Here is a 27101-nt window from a genome sequence, read left to right as displayed (position 1 = left end):
TTGAAACAGTTGAACTAAATTCTTGACGATCACAAGTATATTTCATCCAAGGCATCCAAAATTCAAATATGATAACTTCTTGGAGCCTATCATAGCTCTGATACCAAAATGAAATGGACCCACTCAGAATAATATTGTTTATGCATGTGCACAAGTGTGCCACTGACTTGCAGAAGACAGTGGTCTCGCAAGCAAGCACGGGGGAGAGGAGGTCTTGCCCGACGAATCTCATGGATGGGTGGAAAAAGGTAGCAGACAACGAAGGTGAAACTTAACCCAGGAGCTTATTTATCTTTCTTGAAAAGTACAGGTATGTGAAAATACTCCTGGATCAAACCTGCTGACCTGAAAACTTAGTCAAGTTTTATAAAATTCGAACATGTGTTTGCAAGTTCTTTAAGAGGAAAAAATAGAATAAGTGAAGTGGTAATAATAACCCTAGACTGGTAAGAGTAATTGAAATTGTCATAGTAGGCTAGGGTATGAAAACAATATTATTGGTTGATCTGTAATGAATAAAATTGTAATGTTATTTGCTTTTAAGAATGGTGTGAGTAGTAAAACTGTAACGATTAAATTATATTGGAACCATTGTACCAATTATTATGTAACAGTGAAGAAACAGTAAAAATAATATTAATCTGAACACCACTTGTAGCTACGGACTGGTGGGGTAAGCTGAATGGCTTAACCTGTAAGTCGAGAGAAACCAGAACAAGTGAACCTTAGTTTTCCAAGATTGGACACTTGTGTGAGTCAGAGTGAAAAATAAATGATTTAACGTGTGAGGAACGAACTAAGCCATAGGTTGGTTAACCCAGAAAATGGAGCAAATTCGGCTAAGTTATATTATTTCTCTAATGAAAATTAAGTAGCAGCCTAGACTCCTAACAATAAACCCTGAAGAAACCTCCAGGCTTAAGCAGGAGTGGCATTCGGGGAAGGAAACTCTAACAAAACCCTGACAAGGATTTAATCCTATAAAGTTCGCTAGTAAAAGCTGAGCGATATTAAGAGGAAATAGAAGAGCAGAAGCTCTGTTCATAAAATAGTAAACCCTACCCATTTCTTAACTTATAAACTCATCAACTGTAAAAACAAAATAACCTTCAAATAGAGATGCATCGTCACAAGTGAAAACGATCTCAAAAACTTAGCAGTATGCAAGGTTTTACAGCATAAGGAAATCATAATATTCTACACTGAGTAAATGAAGAATAGTAGCGTTCAAACAATATCTGGAGAAATGCTTACAAGTCAATTTAAATAATAGAGAATGCAACCTGTGTGTAAAATTCAGAATAAGACTTTCATAGAAGGAAACAAGATAATAGTTATGACTTCAAGAAACCATAAATAAGGTTGTAAAATGTCCATGGCTTCCATACAAATTCCATTAGGAAAAAAAAAAATATAACTTATATAGAATGTCTACAAGGGCTGAGGCCGCTTGACAAGTCTCATTTCCAGAAAGGAGATTAAAAATACCAATAATTTACCGACAAGGAAATTACTAGGCTCTCGGCTAGAAATACATAACTACAACATTGTAGCCTAGAGAGCAACCTGAGTAGTAGGTCTGCGAAGAAGCTTCGTAAGGCTTTAGTGAGGCTTTAGAAGAGCCTTCCCCTCCGAGCAGTCGAATATAAAACAAACAATATCATGAAGCGGAGCACTCAGAACTCTATGAAAGAAAAGAGAAACCCTCATATGCCAAATGGGAAACACCTCGGACCATTGCTTACTTGGAAAACTTGTGTACCAGTGACTGCCAGATTCTGCAAACCTCAAGGGATGGCAACAGAGAATTTCTCACATTCAAACCCGTCAAACCCTAAGAACAGGGGAAAATAAAGTGATTAGTATCATGCAACCTAGTGTCGAAGAGAAATAAGGATAAGAAAAAAAAGAAAACATCAAATTTAAGAGAACTATACCACCGAGACTGAATTCGGAGAAGTCAACCGCTTACCATTAAAAGAGTAGCTCCAACTTTGATGGCTGGCCCTTTGTAAAGAGTTCCTGATACTTCCGAAGAATCAAATAGAGATGGGAGGGGTAAAGCTTGAACAGGCACCAAGAGTTGGGGAAACAAATGAGCCAAATTCCAACAACCCTGAATGAGTAAATCCGCTGAACAGATCATAGCCCTTGGATCAAAGAGCTGAGCGCACCACTGTTGATGGAAGAGAGAATCCCGAGGCGTCTAGCTAAGAAGGGGCAGCTTGCTCGTGCCACAAAGCCATGGCAGAGCCGGAGTTAATGTTAAAAAAATGCAAATGAATAGTCTAGAGATAGTTAAGACTTGGTTAAAATTAAATTCTTCACATCGGCCAGTTATGGGTATTTAATACAGGTGCAGTACACATGGATAAGTGTTCCTTATAGCACAGATTATGGTACAATAGTCGTATTAAAATATCAGGGTAAATATTGAACAATAAGATTTGAACTCCGACCAAAACCCAAGTAATAGATTTCTCGGAATAGTAGTTTAGCTTTCCAACCAAAGTTTCACTGGTTTCATTTTTTTTTTTTGTTATAGTTAATCCAGTTTTTGTTGACTAATGTTTCAGATGGAGGTATGACAATTTTGAATTTAATACACAATATAAATAGATCGTACTTTTAACAATAGGTGATATTTTATGTTAAAAATGGAAAATATAATAAATTTGATATAACGAAAAGAATATAAAACATTTCACTATTAAAAATAATAAATATGTTTTAAATAAGATTTTTACTAATATATCTAGTATTAGAACAATAAAAACAATTAAATGGGAAAAAACTACAATAATTTCATTATAATTTTATTTAATAAAATATCAAAATTCACTAAATTAATATCATGCAATATAAAGATCTAGTGGAAGAAATCTCTTCAATTTTGAAAGGAAACTATAGTAATTTCATTATGATCTTATTTATTAAAGTAATAAAGCAGGAGGAGGTGAAGGGGGAGGGGGAAGAGGCAAAGGGGGAGGTAGAGGATGCAGGGAGGAGGAGGCAAAGTGGGAGGAGGCGAAGGGGGAGGGGGAGGAGGTAGGGGGAGGTAGAGGGGGAAGAGGCAGAGGAGGTAGGGGAGACAGAGTTAGAGGAGGAGGAGGAGGAGGTAGGGCAAGATGGTGAGGCTGGGGGCAAGGGGGAGGGGCAAGGGGAGGTGGCAAAAGGGGGAGGTGGGGGAGGAAGAGGTGGAGGAGGAGGAGGCGAGGGAGGATGGGGAGGTAGGCGATGGGGAGGAGTTGGAGGGATAGGAGGTGATGGTGGAGGAGTGGGGAATAGGAGGAGGGGGAAGGGACAAAGGAGGAGGGGGATGAGCAGGCAGGGTAGGATGGGGAGGTCTAGGTGTGGTGTAAGAGAGGAGGGGGAGGAGGAGGGGGATGTGGAGGAGAGGAGGATGGGGGTTGAGGAAGAGGAGGGGGTAGGGAGGGAGAGGAGGGGGATAAATAGGGGGAAGAGGCAAAGAGGTGAGGGGAAGGAGGTAAAGGGGCAAGGGGGAGAGACAAGAGGAGAAGAATGGAGTGGGAGGAGGCAGAGGGGTGGTTTAAGGATGAGCACCAACACTGGAACACTTAGTGTTGTTCCAAGAACTCTTCCAAATATTGCATGAATTTAGGTCTTCTATTAGAGGAAGTTCTCCTCATTTTTTCAAGAGGGAGACCTTCAACACACGTAAAAAGGGAGAAACTCAACCTTAAAAGGGAGGTCTCAACTTGTGCTGGTTTAAGGATGACCAACAACTCTAGAATGCTTAATGAAATTCCTGGAATTCTTCCAAAACTATCAAGAAGCTGAAGTATTCTACTAGAGGAAGTGTCCCCAATTATTTTGAAGAGATGTCTCAAGCCCGCATAGATGGTTTAAGGATGATCATCAACCAAAGGCATGCTTAGGGGTAGCTTTGTCTCTCGCCACAACTCTGAATCTAGTATGGCAGGTTGTGGATCAAGCTCACTTGATGTGGATTTGAAGATGACCATCACTTCCCCCGTGTGAGATAAAAGGTGAGATGATGGAGAATACTCAACTACAAGATTGGTCAATACTCTAGAACATGTTCTAACATATGAATGAAATAAATTCTTGGCTATTGAAGCCCATTGTCAAGAAGCGATCCATCCAATATGAATCTTTGTTCTTATAGGAGGCTTGTTTTTGAAGCATTTGTTTGAAGAATGAGTGGTTTTATGACAATTCTCACATGGATGAAGATCATAAGAGTAATATTTCATATGGCCAACTTGGTCACAGTGTTGGCATTTAACAACTTTTGGCTACAAATGTGGAGGAGCATAATCTGGAACAAGTGAAGGTGAACTGTCATGAAGGAATCCAACACTCTGAAACTAGATGGGCTTTGAGTAATCTAGAATGTTAAAGGAAACCTCCTTATCATATCCAAGACATGTTTTGTGCTTTTTATGGACAAGCTCTTCCGAAGGTATGATGATGGGCTTGGTAAGCGTTTGTTGAATTTCTGCTTTTGCATTTAACTCTGATCTTGAGATGTGTAATTCATCTAAATAAATATTAATCTCATTGATATGATTATTTTATGGCAGCTCATGGGAGTCTATCTCAATTTTCTGAATAGAAATAGATTCATAATGATGACTCCATTGTTGTTATTCTGCTAGTTGGAGCTGAGATTCAAGCTGCAAAATTTCAATGTTTTGATTTTCCTTTTGTAAACAAGTTCGAATATTGAAGAGAGTGTCCCTAGTGATTTGGACCATCTAATAAAAATGGAATAAATTAGAGTATTTAGCAACTCTAATGTATCATCAAGTCTAGCCATTTTCTCCAACCTTATAAATAATATCTTAAGCTATAAATTGCACAAAACCCTCTTTTTTTATAGTATCTGCAACTTACAACCTTTTCTTTGAAAGGATTCTCTACACACTCTTCAATGAATCTTGATATGCTATGAAATTCAACTCATTAGCTAGTTCAATCGAATAATATATATACCAACACGGTCTTCAAAGAATATGACAACACTAGCATATGACAATGAATGATTGTTCAACTATATGAATGAAACACCAATGCATAGGAATATGTGTCAACGCATAGGTCACAGACATTTGAACCAGCTTGCCATACTTTGGATGGATGTTTGAATATATTTTTTGTAAACATCGTAGACAATACCCTATAAGATTTGTCAACTATTCTCTTCCTATAGATATTACCTAAAGATCTCCCATAGTTTCTCCTTTCACACACTTTGTACAATATTTAATATAACATTTGGAACAATCTAAAAGCGCTCTATAAACCGTTGTGGCTCTAAAACCGCTTTGTAAACCATCGAGGCAGTTCATTCACAATCAACCCAAAGGTTAAACTCCGTTAAATGTACGATCCTTCAAAGAAATTTTGAATAGACCGGTGATAGTGATGGGATATTGTATACCTGGGTTTAGGAGGAATTATCCTATGCATGAATATGTTTCTGTTGTACTTATCATAGTCGTTTTAATCATTTTCACGCTCGTAGATGCTCAGATGTCCCCGAATTTCAATGTTTTGGGAGTGATAACGGTCTATGGAGTTGTTCTAATGGATTCTTTCATTGGGATTTTACAGGAGGCAATATTTAAAAATGAATCTAGCCACTTCACATATGGAAATTTTTTTATGTTCAACGGCAGTTGGGCTACCCATTTTGATCGTACCCATGGGGCTAACGGGTGAGTTGTTATAAAATGATTAGGGTTTAGGGTTTATAACACTTTAGTAAATTCTTGTAATAGGCACTTAGAAAAGGTTACAAAACGATTTTTAAATGTTATAAAATTATTAGGGTTTAGATCTTAGGGCTTAGCATTTAGGGTTTTGGGTTTGTGGTTTAGGGTTTATACAAATGAAAAATGAACAATTCTTGGATAATGAAAATGACAAAACCTCCTTGCTATGTATAGGAGTGAGGGGTGACAATATAATCAAAGTTGATAAAACAATAATAATATAAAGGCAAAAAAATAACAATAGTGGGCTTCTATGGGGCACACTAATAATAATATGGGACCAATAGGGGTACAACAACAACAATAAGGGCTACAATGAAAATAGAAATTGGGGAATCACTAGTATTTTAGGGACCTAACGTAAAATTCTTAGGGTTTGGTGTTTAAAATGTTATAAAATGCTTAGAGTTTATGGTTTAGGGTTTATAATACTTTAGTACATCCTTTTAATAAACACTTAAAAGAATGTTACAAAACACTTTTCAAAATATTATAAAATACTTAGAGTGTAGGGTTTAGGTTTTAGTGTTTAGAGCTTATAACACTTTAGTAAATGATTTTAATAAACATTTTAAAAAAAGCTACGAAATGCTTGTTAAAATGTTATAAAATACTTAGGGCTTAGGTATTAGGGTTTGGGATTTAGAGTTTAGGGTTTATAACATTTTAGTAAATGATTTTAATAAAAACTTAAGTAAAAGTTACAAAACACTTTTAAAATGTTATTAAATGCTTAGGATGTAGGGTTTAGGGTTTAGGGTTTAGGGTTTGGGGTTTAGGGTTTAGGGTTCACGGTTTGAGGTTTATAACACTTTAGTAAATGATTATAATAAACACTTAAATAAAAGCTATGAAACAATTTATGATTTAGGGTTTAGGGATTAGGGTTTAGGGTTTCGGGGTTTGGTCAAGGGTTAGGGTTTATAACAATTCAGTAAATGTTGTTAATAGACACTTAAATAAAAAATACAAAACACATTTTAAAATGTTATAAAATTCTTAGGGTTTAGGGTGTAGGGTTTACGGTTTGGGTTTTGGGGTTTAAGGTTTAGGGTTTATAACACTTTAGTAAATGCTTTTAATAAACACTTAAATAAAATTTACAAAACACTTTTTAAAATGTTATAAAATTCTTAGGGTTTAGGTTTTGGGATTTAGAGTTTAGGGTTTAGGGTTTATAATAATTCAATAAATTCTTTTAATAACACTTAAATAAATGTTACAAAAGAGTTTTTAAATTTTTGTAAAATTCTTAGGTTTTAGAGATTATGGTTTAGGGTTTTGGTTTTAGGGTTTAAGGTTTAGGGTTTATAACACTTTAGTAAATTATTTCGATAAAAACTTAAATAAAATTTACAAAACTTCACCCTTTGTTAAATGGTGGAGGATTAATAACCATTTGTTGTTGCTAGGTTGGAAATGGGCTTGTCAAGGTAACAATTTGACAAGCAAGAGATTGTTGAATGAATTATCAATGAATCTCATCCATTGAGAGACACTAATGATTGAGATGGTCTTCCCCACAAATCTTACAAGGAAGATGTATTTTCTTCTTCTTCTCTTTTGAGCCAACCCCAACATTCTCTATGGTTTACGATGCTCCTTGTTCCTAACTCAAAGGTTTAGATTATTTCTCTTTCCTCTTACCTCATGATTACTAAGGGTTATTTGTCGATGTGGAATGAATAGAGTTAACCTCATTGGTGGGAACAAGAGAATTATGAGTCTGAGTAGGAGGCTTTCTAGCTAATGTACCATAACATATACTCATTGACCCATTTGGAAGGTTGTGTCACCAATTCTTCAAGAAGAGATGGACACCACTACACCAAAGGAATGGGTTCTTGGTGTATAATTCCCAGGATCAGTTGATGAGGAAGAGAAATAGAAATGATCTCATATAAGTTACCTACCTGATAATAGACCATATCAAGCTTATGGGCATGGAATGATGGCTCGCCCCTCAATTTGGTCTCCTACCATGGAAAAATATTCAATAATCCTAGGCATGAAGGACTGTATGAACCACTCACATAAGAATCCATTAAGGAACTTGGTTCTCAAGTGACTTCATCCTGTTCTCCACTCATGAATATGACTATAAATGTGGTATAAATTAAATTCTTCACATCGGCCAGTTATGGGTATTTAATACAGGTGCAGTACACATGGATAAGTGTTCCTTATAGCACATATTATGGTACAATAGTCGTATTAAAATATCAGGGTAAATATTGAACAATAAGATTTGAACTCCGACCAAAACCCAAGTAATAGATTTCTCGGAATAGTAGTTTAGCTTTCCAACCAAAGTTTCACTGGTTTCATTTTTTTTTTTTTGTTATAGTTAATCCAGTTTTTGTTGACTAATGTTTCAGATGGAGGTATGACAATTTTGAATTTAATACACAATATAAATAGATCGTACTTTTAACAACAGGTGATATTTTATGTTAAAAATGGAAAATATAATAAATTTGATATAACGAAAAGAATATAAAACATTTCACTATTAAAAATAATAAATATGTTTTAAATAAGATTTTTACTAATATATCTAGTATTAGAACAATAAAAACAATTAAATGGGAAAAAACTACAATAATTTCATTATAATTTTATTTAATAAAATATCAAAATTCACTAAATTAATATCATGCAATATAAAGATCTAGTGGAAGAAATCTCTTCAATTTTGAAAGGAAACTATAGTAATTTCATTATGATCTTATTTATTAAAGTAATAAAGCAGGAGGAGGTGAAGGGGGAGGGGGAAGAGGCAAAGGGGGAGGTAGAGGATGCAGGGAGGAGGAGGCAAAGTGGGAGGAGGCGAAGGGGGAGGGGGAGGAGGTAGGGGGAGGTAGAGGGGGAAGAGGCAGAGGAAGTAGGGGAGACAGAGTTAGAGGAGGTGGAGGACAAGGCAGAGGGGGAGGAGTTGGAGGAGGCAGGAGGAGGAGGAGGAGGAGGAGGAGGTAGGGCAAGATGGTGAGGCTGGGGGCAAGGGGGAGGGGCAAGGGGAGGTGGCAAAAGGGGGAGGTGGGGGAGGAAGAGGTGGAGGAGGAGGAGGCGAGGGAGGATGGGGAGGTAGGCGATGGGGAGGAGTTGGAGGGATAGGAGGTGATGGTGGAGGAGTGGGGAATAGGAGGAGGGGGAAGGGACAAAGGAGGAGGGGGATGAGCAGGCAGGGTAGGATGGGGAGGTCTAGGTGTGGTGTAAGAGAGGAGGGGGAGGAGGAGGGGGATGTGGAGGAGAGGAGGATGGGGGTTGAGGAAGAGGAGGGGGTAGGGAGGGAGAGGAGGGGGATAAATAGGGGGAAGAGGCAAAGAGGTGAGGGGAAGGAGGTAAAGGGGCAAGGGGGAGAGACAAGAGGAGAAGAATGGAGTGGGAGGAGGCAGAGGGGTGGTTTAAGGATGAGCACCAACACTGGAACACTTAGTGTTGTTCCAAGAACTCTTCCAAATATTGCATGAATTTAGGTCTTCTATTAGAGGAAGTTCTCCTCATTTTTTCAAGAGGGAGACCTTCAACACACGTAAAAAGGGAGAAACTCAACCTTAAAAGGGAGGTCTCAACTTGTGCTGGTTTAAGGATGACCAACAACTCTAGAATGCTTAATGAAATTCCTGGAATTCTTCCAAAACTATCAAGAAGCTGAAGTATTCTACTAGAGGAAGTGTCCCCAATTATTTTGAAGAGATGTCTCAAGCCCGCATAGATGGTTTAAGGATGATCATCAACCAAAGGCATGCTTAGGGGTAGCTTTGTCTCTCGCCACAACTCTGAATCTAGTATGGCAGGTTGTGGATCAAGCTCACTTGATGTGGATTTGAAGATGACCATCACTTCCCCCGTGTGAGATAAAAGGTGAGATGATGGAGAATACTCAACTACAAGATTGGTCAATACTCTAGAACATGTTCTAACATATGAATGAAATAAATTCTTGGCTATTGAAGCCCATTGTCAAGAAGCGATCCATCCAATATGAATCTTTGTTCTTATAGGAGGCTTGTTTTTGAAGCATTTGTTTGAAGAATGAGTGGTTTTATGACAATTCTCACATGGATGAAGATCATAAGAGTAATATTTCATATGGCCAACTTGGTCACAGTGTTGGCATTTAACAACTTTTGGCTACAAATGTGGAGGAGCATAATCTGGAACAAGTGAAGGTGAACTGTCATGAAGGAATCCAACACTCTGAAACTAGATGGGCTTTGAGTAATCTAGAATGTTAAAGGAAACCTCCTTATCATATCCAAGACATGTTTTGTGCTTTTTATGGACAAGCTCTTCCGAAGGTATGATGATGGGCTTGGTAAGCGTTTGTTGAATTTCTGCTTTTGCATTTAACTCTGATCTTGAGATGCGTAATTCATCTAAATAAATATTAATCTCATTGATATGATTATTTTATGGCAGCTCATGGGAGTCTATCTCAATTTTCTGAATAGAAATAGATTCATAATGATGACTCCATTGTTGTTATTCTGCTAGTTGGAGCTGAGATTCAAGCTGCAAAATTTCAATGTTTTGATTTTCCTTTTGTAAACAAGTTCGAATATTGAAGAGAGTGTCCCTAGTGATTTGGACCATCTAATAAAAATGGAATAAATTAGAGTATTTAGCAACTCTAATGTATCATCAAGTCTAGCCATTTTCTCCAACCTTATAAATAATATCTTAAGCTATAAATTGCACAAAACCCTCTTTTTTTATAGTATCTGCAACTTACAACCTTTTCTTTGAAAGGATTCTCTACACACTCTTCAATGAATCTTGATATGCTATGAAATTCAACTCATTAGCTAGTTCAATCGAATAATATATATACCAATACGGTCTTCAAAGAATATGACAACACTAGCATATGACAATGAATGATTGTTCAACTATATGAATGAAACACCAATGCATAGGAATATGTGTCAACGCATAGGTCACAGACATTTGAACCAGCTTGCCATACTTTGGATGGATGTTTGAATATATTTTTTGTAAACATCGTAGACAATACCCTATAAGATTTGTCAACTATTCTCTTCCTATAGATATTACCTAAAGATCTCCCATAGTTTCTCCTTTCACACACTTTGTACAATATTTAATATAACATTTGGAACAATCTAAAAGCGCTCTATAAACCGTTGTGGCTCTAAAACCGCTTTGTAAACCATCGAGGCAGTTCATTCACAATCAACCCAAAGGTTAAACTCCGTTAAATGTACGATCCTTCAAAGAAATTTTGAATAGACCGGTGATAGTGATGGGATATTGTATACCTGGGTTTAGGAGGAATTATCCTATGCATGAATATGTTTCTGTTGTACTTATCATAGTCGTTTTAATCATTTTCACGCTCGCAGATGCTCAGATGTCCCCGAATTTCAATGTTTTGGGAGTGATAACGGTCTATGGAGTTGTTCTAATGGATTCTTTCATTGGGATTTTACAGGAGGCAATATTTAAAAATGAATCTAGCCACTTCACATATGGAAATTTTTTTATGTTCAACGGCAGTTGGGCTACCCATTTTGATCGTACCCATGGGGCTAACGGGTGAGTTGTTATAAAATGATTAGGGTTTAGGGTTTATAACACTTTAGTAAATTCTTGTAATAGGCACTTAGAAAAGGTTACAAAACGATTTTTAAATGTTATAAAATTATTAGGGTTTAGATCTTAGGGCTTAGCATTTAGGGTTTTGGGTTTGTGGTTTAGGGTTTATACAAATGAAAAATGAACAATTCTTGGATAATGAAAATGACAAAACCTCCTTGCTATGTATAGGAGTGAGGGGTGACAATATAATCAAAGTTGATATAACAATAATAATATAAAGGCAAAAAAATAACAATAGTGGGCTTCTATGGGGCACACTAATAATAATATGGGACCAATAGGGGTACAACAACAACAATAAGGGCTACAATGAAAATAGAAATTGGGGAATCACTAGTATTTTAGGGACCTAACGTAAAATTCTTAGGGTTTGGTGTTTAAAATGTTATAAAATGCTTAGAGTTTATGGTTTAGGGTTTATAATACTTTAGTACATCCTTTTAATAAACACTTAAAAGAATGTTACAAAACACTTTTCAAAATATTATAAAATACTTAGAGTGTAGGGTTTAGGTTTTAGTGTTTAGAGCTTATAACACTTTAGTAAATGATTTTAATAAACATTTTAAAAAAAGCTACGAAATGCTTGTTAAAATGTTATAAAATACTTAGGGCTTAGGTATTAGGGTTTGGGATTTAGAGTTTAGGGTTTATAACATTTTAGTAAATGATTTTAATAAAAACTTAAGTAAAAGTTACAAAACACTTTTAAAATGTTATTAAATGCTTAGGATGTAGGGTTTAGGGTTTGGGGTTTAGGGTTTAGGGTTCACGGTTTGAGGTTTATAACACTTTAGTAAATGATTATAATAAACACTTAAATAAAAGCTATGAAACAATTTATGATTTAGGGTTTAGGGTTTCGGGGTTTGGTCTAGGGTTAGGGTTTATAACAATTCAGTAAATGTTGTTAATAGACACTTAAATAAAAAATACAAAACACATTTTAAAATGTTATAAAATTCTTAGGGTTTAGGGTGTAGGGTTTACGGTTTGGGTTTTGGGGTTTAAGGTTTAGGGTTTATAACACTTTAGTAAATGCTTTTAATAAACACTTAAATAAAATTTACAAAACACTTTTTAAAATGTTATAAAATTCTTAGGGTTTAGGTTTTGGGATTTAGAGTTTAGGGTTTAGGGTTTATAATAATTCAATAAATTCTTTTAATAACACTTAAATAAATGTTACAAAAGAGTTTTTAAATTTTTGTAAAATTCTTAGGTTTTAGAGTTTATGGTTTAGGGTTTTGGTTTTAGGGTTTAAGGTTTAGGGTTTATAACACTTTAGTAAATTATTTCGATAAAAACTTAAATAAAATTTACAAAACTTCACCCTTTGTTAAATGGTGGAGGATTAATAACCATTTGTTGTTGCTAGGTTGGAAATGGGCTTGTCAAGGTAACAATTTGACAAGCAAGAGATTGTTGAATGAATTATCAATGAATCTCATCCATTGAGAGACACTAATGATTGAGATGGTCTTCCCCACAAATCTTACAAGGAAGATGTATTTTCTTCTTCTTCTCTTTTGAGCCAACCCCAACATTCTCTATGGTTTACGATGCTCCTTGTTCCTAACTCAAAGGTTTAGATTATTTCTCTTTCCTCTTACCTCATGATTACTAAGGGTTATTTGTCGATGTGGAATGAATAGAGTTAACCTCATTGGTGGGAACAAGAGAATTATGAGTCTGAGTAGGAGGCTTTCTAGCTAGTGTACCATAACATATACTCATTGACCCATTTGGAAGGTTGTGTCACCAATTCTTCAAGAAGAGATGGACCCCACTACACCAAAGGAATGGGTTCTTGGTGTATAATTCCCAGGATCAGTTGATGAGGAAGAGAAATAGAAATGATCTCATATAAGTTACCTACCTGATAATAGACCATATCAAGCTTATGGGCATGGAATGATGGCTCGCCCCTCAATTTGGTCTCCTACCATGGAAAAATATTCAATAATCCTAGGCATGAAGGACTGTATGAACCACTCACATAAGAATTCATTAAGGAACTTGGTTCTCAAGCGACTTCATCCTGTTCTCCACTCATGAATATGACTATAAATGTGGATGGAGGTATCCTAATGGAAGTTGGTGAGAATATCAGTTCTAGTATCATATCTAACATGAAATTGAGAGTGATTGAGAAATTCCAATGACAAAGACATGAAATTATCATAAATGGTGCACTCAAAGTCAATGTACCATTTGGAAACACCACCAATAAGAGTCTGCTAGAAAATAAGCAACCTTGAACTACCATCCATGAATGAGTTGGAAGAGCACCACAAGTTATAAGTGGTAATATGTGTTGTAGGGTCTTCTTTAGGCTTATCATTGAAATTCGGAATCTCTACTAACATTTTATGTGGTACAAGTGCCCATGCAAGGTTATGTTTGATGGAATTTTTCATTAACATAGGCAAATAAGACAAAGCAAGAGTTTCCAAGAAAGGTGAGCTGAACAATGCTTAGGGTTGGATAAATGCTCTTTATGGCCCAATTGGAGGTTGTGATCCACCAATAGGTTGGTTTGTAGTGTTAGGTTGACTTGTCAAAGTGGTTTGGATAGAGGTTCTAGTTGCAGTACTAATGTAAACATATTACTAGTTAATGCCTCCAGGGTGAATGCTTAGAGTGGAAAAACAATTTCCAAATGGTTGTTGAACTCGTATGCCAAAGGGAAATCCATGCAGGAAAATCCATTAATGCATGGGAACCACTATAGGAATTTCCTAATCTTGTTCACTATGTTTTGAGATCTCTAGGAGTGTAGAAGTAGGAATGCAATGTCCCCAGTTATTATCACTATATCCAGATGGGTGGTAGGGTTGTATGGAGGTACATTGAGTACTGTCAAGAAACTTGAAATTGTATTTTTCTCTTATACTTAAACTCCTACCATATCCCGATTTAAGAATAGTAAGACACTAATATGTGGTTGGATGCCAGAATGTGTTGTGGATTTAGTAACTCACATAGACTAGTTAAAGAGTGTGTGACCTTATTCCTCCACAATTATTACTCAATCTAGAAATAATAAGAGTTAATAAGGTTTCCATTATTATACCATTTTTCTCTTAATAAATTCGGGTAATCAAAATTTATACACTCATATCAGTTTTGAAATTATAATAAGTAAATTTTCAAAAAATGATGTTATGGAATCCTTTGCAATTATTGATAAAATATATGATCAAATTAAATTACAAATTAATTAAAATGTCTAAAATAGTTATTGGTTATGCATTTTTATAAGAAAAAAAAAATATTTAATTTATAAAAATAAAAATAAAAAAAATTTTTACCACATTCTAATTTAAAAAGAAAAATCAATTAAACAACTTAAAAATTATATCGACTAGTAATAAAAATATTATAATAATATTTATTTTAAATAAAAAAATAGCTTTAAATTAAAAGTAATATGTAAGTTATGAAATTATACGTAAATTTGAAAAAAGTTTAAAACCTATTAAAAGTAAAAATAAATTTACAATAAAATATTTTATTGTCATTTTTAAAATTGAATTATTACACTTACTTACGTTTCTAATTAGTAAATTGTAGTTTTATGTATCAAGTTCAAATAGAATTATGAAATTGTAGTTTTATGTATTTAACAATCCATAAAAACTTCTTTGATACATCCTATTATTAAATGGATGGCATATTGGCTTAAATTCAAACTAAAAAACTCATTTAATTAAAAATCATTTTTATATTTTATTGAAAATAATGTAATCAAAATTATAAAACATTTAAAAATATATATAAGTAAATGTTATATTCTAAATAAATAAATGTTATACTCTAAATAAATAAATCTTATACTCAAAATATTTTCAAAACAAATGCTCTTCATTTTAAAAATATTATAATTAAATTTATAAAAAAATATTTATAAAAAAATTTAATGCAATAGTCTAATCTGAGTGCTTTTTTGATCTAAAAGCAATATTTGATAAAATCTCGCACGGATTTTTTTAAACCCACATTATAGTTGTCAAACTTCAAGATACTTCAAGATTTTGGGTGCCCTAGAGGTTTTTTATGGCCCTGAATCAATTTCCACCATCAAAAACATGATTAAAACACTTCTACTGCAAGATTTCTTGAGATTGTTTTGCCTAGATTCTGGCCACTTTTGGTAGTCTGGCCAAATCCTCTGTCTCGATAAAGGATGCCTAAATTTAATAGCATAATATAACATATCTGAATATTAAAAAAGAAGCACCTGCTTTGAAGAGTTACTTGGTAAAAGAGGTGGAGTATTTATTATAAATGCATTGTTTTATGATTGAATCTTCATATTTGTAACCATCAATTTTTAAATATATAAATGATAAATAAAATTTTGAAGTGGAGATTTGAATGTAATTTAAAAAAAAAAATAATATGGGAATTAAAAAAAAATTAGCTTTTCTTATTACATAAAATTTGAAGTCTATATTTATAACTTGATAGGGATCAAATCTAATTCTAAAATTTAACTATCAATATTCCCCGGGGATAGCCTCAATGCCACTTCAATCGAGATAACTCATTAGTTCTATATTCATGGTTCTCTGTATTTTTTCTTTATATCCTTACTATTTCAACAAAATATTTATTTCTCTTATTCATTTCAGTCTAAAGATTTATGTGATGGAAGAAACATGTGCCATTCAGGGTATGCATGCATGAATTTTTGACATGGGCTAGGTTGAGATGCGAAATCAATTGTATACTTCGCACAGTTTATTCTCAAGTAAAGCATCCAATAGTATTTGAAAATTTGGAGACTATCCCATTGCAACATCTACTAGCCAATGATCAAACATTTATATTATCATAGGTTTTTACGATGGTGATTTTTATTTCATTAATAAATTATATGAAGTGATTTGAACAACGAAGAAGCCATGGTAGAAAACTAGGATAAAGATAATTGACATATGAAGTCACTGAATACACCATAGTAGCAAATAGGCATAAATGGAAATGTCGATCCAAAAAATTCACAAATCCAATGAAAAGTAAAAATAAAAACCCAAATGAAAAACAGGAGAGTAACCACGTCAAACATAAGGAAATTAAAGAGAGAAATAAGAACGGCTTTTCTTACCTCAGGAAAACACTCACATGGAAAAGTTTTGTGAGAGACCCTAAAGCTGGAAATGAAAATATTCTCTCTAAACAAAATTTCGCAATAAAGGTCAAAAATCCTATTAACAGAAATGTGGAAAACCTTGAATCACTAAGTGGAAGACTGGTACCCTTTTCTATTTTCTCGAACCCACGCATAGAAATTTAAAATCTATTAGATATAAACTCTTTAAAGCCGTGAGAAATAAATTATTCTAAGAAAAGAACAAAATAACTGTCAGATCAGTGAGATTTAAGGATAACAGTTACATGTTAGCAACCTCATAGTCACATCTAATAATAAGATATTAAACCACTTCAAACCACCATATTCTTTAGCTAAACCAGTATACCTTGGGGAGGATAGGTATGGGATCAAAGGAAAGAATTGTATATGATGCAAAATGATATGAGAAACCAAGAAGAGAAAACCCTGATCGAACTTACATATAACTTAGCTCCCAAACCCAACAATGTGAATGGTGAAGGAGACAATGAAGGGGGTAGTAACCCTAGTATTTTGTTGAGGGATTTCCCATCGTTGGGTCTCCAAGCTTAATTTATGTTGTCCCTATCTGACACATCACATAGGCACACCGATTCCCATTAAAGCAATCATAGCCACATTGCCATTATCCATATGGAATGGCATAGTGTGGTGGAGGTGCTTCAAAGTCAATGCATAAGAATGATAAATGGTGTGATGGAAATATATGTTCACTTTCAAAGCCATGGCCATGAGTTTCTAAATGTTTATAAACATTTTATCCAAAAAGATAACCAAAGGTTTTTACATGTTCATCACCTAGGTAATAAACCCTCCATGATGCAATGTGCATGGACCAACATTAATTATTTTTACAAGATACAGTGGTAGGGTGGAATATCCACCTTATTAACTTTAATCAGATGTTTTACAATGGAACAATTTTTTTTATTAAAATATGGTGTCCAATAAATTCCACTTGCTTAAGAGGAAAATAAAAATGATTTTGAGGTAGCAATGTGAACACAAAGTACACAAGCATGCTATACACTTAACTATTTAAGAAAAAATAATGTAAGGAAATGCACATATTGACAATAATGAATTAAGTAAGAATGCCTACAAGAAAACATAGAAACAAATAAATAAAAATAAAACAAAAAAAATTCTGAAAATTTTTGGGTGGAGTACATTATACTATTTTTTCTTTTTCTTTTTTTATATCACCATAATTTCTCCCTAAATTTGAAGTAACAATAATTTCAATGTTATCATTATTCTATACAATGACGCTTCCCTTTAGTTTTCAACAATTTAGCCAAGACTTACATCTTTGTGCCTTAGAGGTTTGAGCTACCAAGTGGTTTTGAGTGAATTTTCAAGCAATATTAGGAAATATCTCCTCTTCCATTTTGTTTATCTCATTATTTTATATTCAGTAAGTAGACGTAACCATCCTATCAAATGGGAAACACATGCTTCTATTATGAAAATATAATTTGGTGTATTGGCGTTAATTTTAAAATTCTAATTTATTAATGATTTTTTATTTGCTCTATCATTTTTAATGATTTCATAACTATATAAAAACATCACAACCACATTCACTGATGTGGTCAATATACGCCAATCAATGTCCTTGCATACTTCGATAGACATAAAAAGTTGGAAAATGTCGTCAATATATTTATTTTAACCCTATTAGTAAATGTGGTTGTAGTTACAACCGAAATGTGTATGGTGTATTTCTTGACCATGGCTGACCATGGTTGGTGAGGTTGTATGAGGTTGGTCAAGGTTGATGAAATTGACTATCATCAAGCTTACTGTTAAAAATATACATGGCGGAGGCAGAATATGAATGATAGACATTGAGTTGCATATATTATTGGCATGATATACATTTATAGTACATTGGATTGACCATTGGATTCCATATTCCAAGGTCTCTTGTAATCCAGTGGTTTTTCACCTTCCACACCAACCCATAGAGGATTAGGTGTCCAACATTCCCCCCTTAATATGAAGGGGCATGTATGAGTCCAAGAAAAGAGTTGTAATAGAAAATGTGCAAAAGTGGATGGCAGCACTAGGCTAAATGTGCTCTCTGGAATGTTGGTATAAGGGGGGTGGTTTAAGGATGAGCACTAACACTGGAACACTTAGTGCAGTTCCAAGAACTCTTCCAAATATGGCATGAATTGACTTCTTCTACTAGAGGAAGTTCTCCTCATGTTTTGAAGAGGGAGACCTTCAACCTTGAATGGGGGGTCTCACCACACGTAAAAAGGGAGGTCTCAACTTGTGATGGCTTAAGGATGACCAACAACTCTAGAATGCTTAATGAAATTCCTGGAATTCTTCCAAAACTGGCAAGAAGCTGAAGTCTTCTACTGGAGGAAGTGTCCTCAATTATTTTGAAGAGATGTCTCAAGCCCGCATAGATGGTTTAAGGATGATCATCAACCAAAGGCATGCTTAGGGGCAGCTTTGTCTCTGGCCACAACTCTGAATCTAGTATGGTAGGTTGTGGATCGGGCTCGCTTGATGTGGATTTGAAGATGACCATCACTTCCCTCGTGTGAGATAAAAGGTGAGATGATGGAGAAAACTCAACTACAATATTTTTCAATACTCTAGAACATGTTCTAACATATGAATGAAATATATTCTTGGCTATTGAAGCCCATTGCCAAGAATTGATCCATCCAATATGAATCTTTGTTCTTTTAGGAGGCTTGTTTTTGAAGCATTTGTTTGAAGAATGAGTGGTTTTATGATAGTTCTAACATGGATGAAGATCAAAAGAATAATATTTCATATGGCCAACTCAGTCACAGTGTTGGCATTTAACAACTTTTGGCTGCAAATGTGGGGAGCATAATCTGGAAAAAGTGAAGGTGAACAGTCATGAAGGAATCCAACACTCTGAAACTAGATGGGCTTTGAGTAATCTAGAATGCGAAAGGAAACCTCCTTATCATATCCAAGACATGTTCTATGCTTTTTATGGGCAAGCTCTTCCGAAGGTATGATGATGGGCTTGGTAAGCGTATGTTAAATTTCTGCTTCTGCATTTAACTCTGACCTTGAGATGGGTACTTCATATAAATAAATATTAATCTCATTGATATGATTATTTTATGGCAGCTCATAGGAGTCTGTCTCAATTTTCTGAATAGGAATAGATTCATAATGATGACTCCATTGTTGTTATTCTGCTAGTTGGAGCTGAGATTCAAGCTGCAAAAATTCAATGTTTTGTTTTTCATTTTGTAAACAAGTTCAAATATTGGAGAGAGTGTCCATAGTGATTTGGACCATCTAATCAACAATGGAATAAATTAGAGTATCTAGCAACTCTAATGTATCATCAAGTCTAACCATTTTCTCCAACCTTATAAACAATATCTTAAGCTAGAAATTGCACAAAACCCTCCTTTTTCTACAGTAGCTGCAACTTACAACCTTTTCTTTGAAAGGATTCTCTACACACTCTTCAATGAATCTTGATATGCTATGAAATTAAACTTATTAGCTAGTTCAATCAATAATATGTATACCAATACAGTCTTCAAAGAATATGGCAACACTAGCATATGACAATGAATGATTGTTCAACTATATGAATGAAACACCAATGCATAGGAATATGTGTCAACGCATAGGTCACAGACATTTGAACATGCTTGCCATACTTTGGATGGATGTTTGAATATATATTTTTTAAACATCGTAGACAATACCCTATAAGATTTGTCAACTATTCTCTTCCTATAGATATTACCAAAAGATCTCCCATAGTTTCTCCTTTCACACACTTTGTACAATATTTAATATAATGTTTGGAACAATCTAAAAGCGCTTTATAAACCGCCGTGGCTCTAAAGTTGCTATGTAAACCATCAAGGTAGTTCATTCACAATCAACCCAAAGGTTAAACTTCGTTAAATGTATGACCCTTCAAAGAACTTTTGAATAGACCGGCGATAGTGATGGGATATTGTATACGTGGGCTTAGGCGGAAGTATCTTATACATGAATATGTTTCTGATGTACTTATCATAGTTTTTTTAATCATTTTCACGCTCGCAGATGCTTAGATGTCCCCGAATTTCAATGTTTTGGGAGTGATAATGGTCTATGGAGCTCTTCTAATGGATTCTTTCGTTGGGATTTTACAGGAGGCAATATTTGAAAATTAATCTAGCCACTTCACATATGGAAATTTTTTATGTTCAACGGTAGTTGGGCTACCCCTTTTGATCATACCCATGGGGCTAATGGGTGAGCTGTTCAGAGCATGGACCTCCTTCTCCCAGCATATATGCATTTATTTGGTGCTCATCTTTGAAGTGATGGCGACTTTCATTGGTCAATTATCAGTGGTCTATCTAATTAAAATTTTCGGTGCCATAATGACTGCCATGGTGACTAGCAGCCAGACAAGTTCTTAATTAATGAATCGATAAGAAGGACTTGGCTCAATACACAGGCATCCAACAGAGTTCAACAAACACACTAGCAAACAATGATGTGGGTATGGAGGCTAGAACGTTATGTGTATAAGTGATGCATAGATTTCAGGGCCTTCGAGTGGATGGAGCATCATAAATCATATGGTTAGAATGGACAGAGTGTCAAGAAGGAGTTACTAACGCAGAGAATGCAACTAAAATATAACTGATAGGATATTCATCAAATGCGAGTTACTAAGGCAGAGAATACAACTAAAATATAGTTGATAGGATATTCATCAAATGCAGGACTCATAGCCGAACTTTCATGCACATAGAAATCGCAAAATCATTGGCTCAAAATGAAGCAGAGCAAGAGAACGCCCACTTTGATACCATGTTAAACACATACATGGCAGAGGTAGAATATGACTGATAAACATTGAGTTGCATATATTATTGACATGATATACATTTATAGTACATTGGAGTGATCATTAGATTCCATATTCCAAGGTCTCTTGGACTCTAGTGGCTATTCACATTCCCCACCAACCCATAGAGGATTAGGTATCGAACACTTACACTAATGACAATGAGAAATGTTACATTAATGGTTGATGTGGTTAATGGGGTTGACCATGGATGAAGATGGTTAACCATTATTGACCATATTCAACCACAACAATATTGATTAACCATTATGGTTCACCATATTCAACCATAAATACTTTGGATCACCATGTTCGGCCATTCTAACCATGGTTGACAATGGTTAGGCATTAAGAGTCGATAGAGCATGGAATGTTCTAGGTTGATTATGGTTAACCGAAGATGAGCATGATTAATCAAGGTTAACCGCATTCAACCATAGAGACCTTGATCATGGTCGACGATATTCAACCATGTTTGACCATATTCAACCATGGTATAATCATGGTTGACCATGGTTGATCATGGATGACCATAAAGACATTTTTTTATCATTATGTTTGAAATTATTCAACATTAAAGACATTAGTTGACCATGTTGATCTAACCTAACCATAGAGATCTTGATTAAAATAAATAAAAATAACTCATTATAATATTATATAATTTTCTATGAAATTTCTTCCCAAACACGCCCCTATTATAATTCCACTCCACACTAAAATATTGTTAATACTGGAACCCAAAAAAATCAGACTTGTCACTAACAAACTCACATAAATTTGGAGGAAAGTATTAATGTAACAAAGTTCTAATTTTATATAGTCAGATATCTAACTGATCTGTTGGAATTTGGAGCAATGGTAACAAACTTTAATTTTATATATATAGAGATATGCGAGTAGGTATTTGTTGGTAATATAAAGAATTACCAACAAATTTGACATTTTAAGGATTGAGTTTCCATCAAGTGGGTCTTCCCCAAGACCACTAGAAGCATGACGATGATTATGCCATGCATTTTTTTTTGTTAGGATATGTACAATTTTAATATTCTTGAATTTTGTTGCAACCTGTTTCAATAAGGTAATATATTCATTATTTTAATTATTAATATCTTAATTTATTCAACGTATATTATAGCTTATTTTTTTTTTTTTTATTTATATATATATATTTTTTATATATTATATTTTCTTTATTATAAATATATTTTTATCATAATTGTAAAATTTAATTGAATTCTTTTAAAACTTTTCTAAAATTGAAAAGAGTTTTCCCACTAGATTTTCAGGTTGCATATTATTATTTTACTAAAATTTATTATTTTAATAAATAACATCATAATGAAATTACTGTAGTTTTCTTTCAAAATTGAAGAGATTTCTTTCACGAGATCTTTATATTGCATGATATTAATTTAGTAAACTTTAATATTTTATTAAATAAAATTGTAATGAAATTATATTAGTTTTTTCTCATTTAATTGTTTTTATTGTTCTAATATTAGATATATTAGTAAAAAATCTATTTAAAACATATTTATTATTTTTAATAGTGAAATGTTTTATATTCTTTTTATTATATAAAATTTATTATATTTTCCATTTTTAACATAAAATATCCCCTATTGTTAAAAGTAGGATCTATTTATATTGTGTATTAAATTCAAAATTGTCATACATTAGTCAATAAAAATTGGATTAAATATAACAATTAAAAAAAAAACAAATGAAACCAGTGAAACTTTGCTTGGAAAGTTAAACTACTATTCCGACAAATCGATTACTTGGGTTTTGGTCGGAGTTCAAATCTTACTGTTCAATCTTTACCCTGATATTTTAATACGACTATTGTACACATAATCCGTGCTATAAGGAACACTTATCGATGTGTACTGCACCTGCATTAAATACCCATAACTGACCGATGTGAAGAATTTAATTTTAACCAAGGCTTAACTATCTCTGGACTATTCGTTTGCGTTTTTATTAACATTCACTCCGGCTCCACAGCTTTGTGGCACGAGCAAGCTACCCCTTCTTAGTTAGACGCCTCGGGATTCTCCCTTCCATCAACGATGGTGCGCTCAGCTCTTAGATCCAAGGGCTATGATCTGTTCAGCAGATTTACTCATTCAGGGTTGCTAGAATTTGGCTCATTCGTTTCCCCAACTCTTGGCTCCTGTTCAAGCTTTACTCCTCCCACCTCTATCCGATTCTTCGGAAGTAGCAGGAACTCTTTCTCAGGGGCCAGCCATCAAAGCTGGAGCTACTCTTTTAACAGTAAACGGTTGACATCTCCCAATTCAATATCCGTGGTATAGTTCTCTTAAATCTAATGTGTTTTTTTTTTTTTTTTCTTATCCTTATTTCTCTTCGACACCAGGTTGCATGATACTAATCACTTTCTTTTCCTCTGTTCTTAGGGTTTGACGGGTTCGAATGTGAGAAATTCTCTGGTGCCATCCCTTGAGGTTTGCAGAATCTGGCAGTCACTGGTGCATAAGTTTTCCAGGTAAACAATGGTCCGAGGTGTTTCCCATTTGGCATATGAGGGTTTCTCTTCTCTTTCATAGAGTTCTGAGTGCTCTGCTTCGTGCTATTGTTTGTTTTATATTCGACTGCTCGGAGGGGAAGGCTCTTCTAAAGCCTCACTAAACCCTTACGAAGCTTCTTCGCAGACTTGCTACTCAGGTTGCTCTCTGGGCTACAGTGTTGTAGTTATGTATTTCTAGCCAAGAGCCTGGTAATTTCTTTGTCGGTAAATTATTGGTATTTTTAATCACCTTTGTGGAAGTGAGACTTGTCAAGCGGCCTCGGCCCTTGTAGACATTCTGTATAAGTTATATGTTTTTTTTTTTTTTTTTCTAATGGACTTTGTATGGAAGCCGTGGACATTTTACGACCTTAATCACAGTTATACTGTTAATTTATTTATGGTTTCTTGAAGTCATAACTGTTATCATGTTTCCTTCTACGAAAGTCTTATTCCGAATTTTACACACAAGGTGCATTCTCTATTATTTAAATTGACTTATAAGCATTTCTCCGGATACTGTTTGAACGCTACTATTCTTGATTTACTCATTGTAGAATATTATGATTTCCTTATGCTGTAAAACCTTGCATACTGCTAAGTTTTTGAGATCGTTTTCACTTGTGACGATGCATCTCTATTTGAAGGTTATTTTGTTTTTACAGCTGATGAGTTTATAAGTTAAGAAATGGGTAGGGTTTACTGTTTTATGAACAAAGCTTCTACTCTTTTATTTCCTGTTAATATCGCTCAGCTTTTACTAGCAAACTTTATAGGATTAAATCCTTGTCAGGGTTTTTTCCTTCTCCGAACGCCACTCCTATTGTGCTGTTATTACTATTTTTACTGAGATGACATAGATTGTGCTTTTGTTGTGTAGCTATGAAAAAACTAGAGTATTTTGGTTTGGTTTGATGACATGGATTGCGCTTTTGTTGTGTAGCTGTGAAAAAAGCTGGAGTATCTTTCCACATTTGAGAGATAATCCGAGTCGTCCGCTGCAAAAAGTATTGGCATCATTTAAGAGATAATTTGATTCGCCAGTTGCAAACGGAATTGGCATCATCATCGAGATAACCAGCGCGACAGCCCTAGCCCTCCGCTCTTAGTAAAATTGGTTGCATGTGATAGCAAAGTGCGAGAGATAGGTGGCGTTTCTTATCGAACATGTTATCTCAACTGAAGGAGGTTGATTACTTAAATAGTCTATTAAATTTATGGATTGATATTGGCATTGGCATTGGGTCTGTATATGAATGTGTTTTGGTCTCTGTTGTTATGTCTGCTTCTGTCATCTGCTTGGTGTGTCTGTCTGTCTGGTGTGCTTGTATTATGTGAGAGGTGGAGGCAGAGGCGTGCTTGTGTTGCCTGAGAGGCAAAAGGAAGAGGCATGGAGCGTAATCAATTATTGAATCATAACAACTCTGCGCAGGGATCACAGTTAAATGTGCATCTGACTCGATGACAGGTAAATGAGGCATTCCGGTACTAGATCACTCTGATTATGGGTTGTGGATTGCAAAATAGATTAGCTGAATGACAGAGAAATCAATCATTTCTGCCTTCAGAAAAATCATTGGCATAGTTCCATTACTGTAAATAAATTGAACAAATCATTGGCATAGTTCCATTACTGTAAATAAATTGATATGTTCAGTGTTGTTTGGTTTTTTAAATTAAATCCTCAACATCCTTGGCGAGAGGCGGCAGTATAGATCGCTACTTCGTGCATAAATGGAGAGAAACAGGGCCGGACAATATCATGGTTGGATCTAGGCGGTGACCATTGTCGAATAATGGCCACCGGGAGAGTTTTATTCCACAGAGCTTGCGGTTTATTGGTTTTTTAAATCAGAACCTCTGCATCCGTGGTGAGGTGGTTTCTTGGTTTTTTAATTTAGAATATGGATCCTCTGTATCCATTTTTCTTGGTTTTTAAAATTAAATCCTGAGCATCCATGGTGAAGGGCTTTCTTGGCTTTTTAAATTAGATCATCTGAATCCATGTTACAGAAAGCGAGAGAAATCGGGCATGCCTTTTGAATATGGCCGGCGTCGAAGCGTTTTTCTGGAGGAGAAATTCCTGAGAGCTCGCTGTTAAAAGATGGAGTTAACGGCGACCCTTACCTTCGCCGGTTTTGAAGGGCATAATTACAGCTTCGTATATAGTGCATAGGCCGGTGCTTGCTCTAGAATTGGCTTTTGTGTTCCGTTATCGAGCGATGGACTTACGCTGCAGGGTTGCTCGGTCACATCATTTGTTTTACGCATCGTCTCCCAATGCAGTAGCCATTCTCCCAGATTATTCCTGCTTTGTAGACATTGAATCTAAGGGCTTCAGCAGCACCACAACCCTTGAAAATATCATGTCTATCAATGTGGATTCATCCCTCGAAGGTAAGCACAACATTTTCTTGGCTGAATCAGTTTTAAAGTCATCGTCAAATGCATGTGTCATTAAGAGATTGTTCAGATTGCATTCAATTTCTTGTAAAAGTGGGTAAGCTTCTCCCTTATCTTTCTATCTGTTTCGTAAATAATATAAGGGGTTGTTTCTGCATTAGCTATCTCAGGTATTGCACTGAATTATTGATGCAATCTGCATTAGCTATTTCTAGATTAAGCATCTTACATCCAAGGGCCCCCAGAATGCTCTTCAGTGATATTTTTTTACCAGTCATAGTTGAAGCCTGAAACCTACCTATTATTCAAAAATATATATCAGTTATTTGGTTACCAATATATCGGTTATTTGGTTACCATTTTCATTCCTTGCCTGGAAGATCAAGAATGAGTAGGTTCAGGAGGTGGGGTTGGATTCTGGAGGGTATCCCTTCCGGATGTTCAGGAATCGATTAGTCAAACGTCACTGGTCCTGCTGCCTATTCTCTCGCTCTCTAACTATAACATAGATACCTCTGCTTGTATGTCTCGAAGTGCCCTTCGATATCACTCAGATTGAATTTCTGGTTTTATATTTTGATTCAATATATTTGGTTTATATTGAATTTCTCGGTTATGTTGGACTTGTAATTTAATAGCTTGAGTTTTCTCTATAGGCATATGTGAACCATATCGATTTTATTTGGGTTACCCCTTTATCCTCTCCATTTGTCCCCAAGACAACCCTCTCCATCTCCCTCTCAGACACCCTCCATATTGATGCCGAGG

The 27101-nt window shown here is 35.0% G+C and overlaps 1 protein-coding gene across 4 annotated transcripts; it reads left to right on the top strand.

Moving 5' to 3' along the window:
* The first annotated feature begins 23328 nt into the window (after window positions 1-23328).
* LOC149173953 (uncharacterized) lies at window positions 23329-26356 on the top strand. Of its 4 annotated transcripts, none has more exons than XM_089422500.1 (5): window positions 23329-23712; window positions 23821-23909; window positions 24874-25398; window positions 25641-25801; window positions 25944-26356. In XM_089422500.1, the coding sequence occupies exons 1-3, from the start codon at window positions 23473-23475 to the stop codon at window positions 24959-24961; spliced, it is 417 nt and encodes a 138-aa protein (XP_089278626.1). In that variant the 5' UTR covers window positions 23329-23472; the 3' UTR covers window positions 24962-25398; window positions 25641-25801; window positions 25944-26356. The 4 variants fall into 4 exon arrangements, with proteins under 4 accessions (XP_089278626.1, XP_089278625.1, XP_089278623.1 ...); XM_089422499.1 differs by having other exon boundaries at window positions 25588-25801; XM_089422497.1 differs by having other exon boundaries at window positions 24874-25801.
* Window positions 26357-27101: the final 745 nt, after the last annotated feature.

This window comes from Pinus tabuliformis, chromosome 4_1, assembly GCF_031772625.1.
Source record: "Pinus tabuliformis cultivar Carrire ecotype Pingquan chromosome 4_1, CPIR1, whole genome shotgun sequence".
Taxonomy (NCBI): Eukaryota; Viridiplantae; Streptophyta; class Pinopsida; order Pinales; family Pinaceae; genus Pinus; species Pinus tabuliformis.
The sequence above is the reverse complement of the archived record's forward strand: the minus strand, read 5'-3'. Positions and strand labels throughout refer to the sequence as shown.

Bases quoted from the DNA above. Each gene is read 5' to 3' on its own strand.
- LOC149173953 (XM_089422500.1), top strand. From the start codon at position 23,473: ATGGTGCGCTCAGCTCTTAGATCCAAGGGCTATGATCTGTTCAGCAGA. The intron at 23,713-23,820 runs GTATAGTTCTCT...CTCTGTTCTTAG, and splicing joins CTCCCAATTCAATATCCGTG to GGTTTGACGGGTTCGAATGT. The intron at 23,910-24,873 runs GTAAACAATGGT...TTTGTTGTGTAG, and splicing joins CTGGTGCATAAGTTTTCCAG to CTGTGAAAAAAGCTGGAGTA.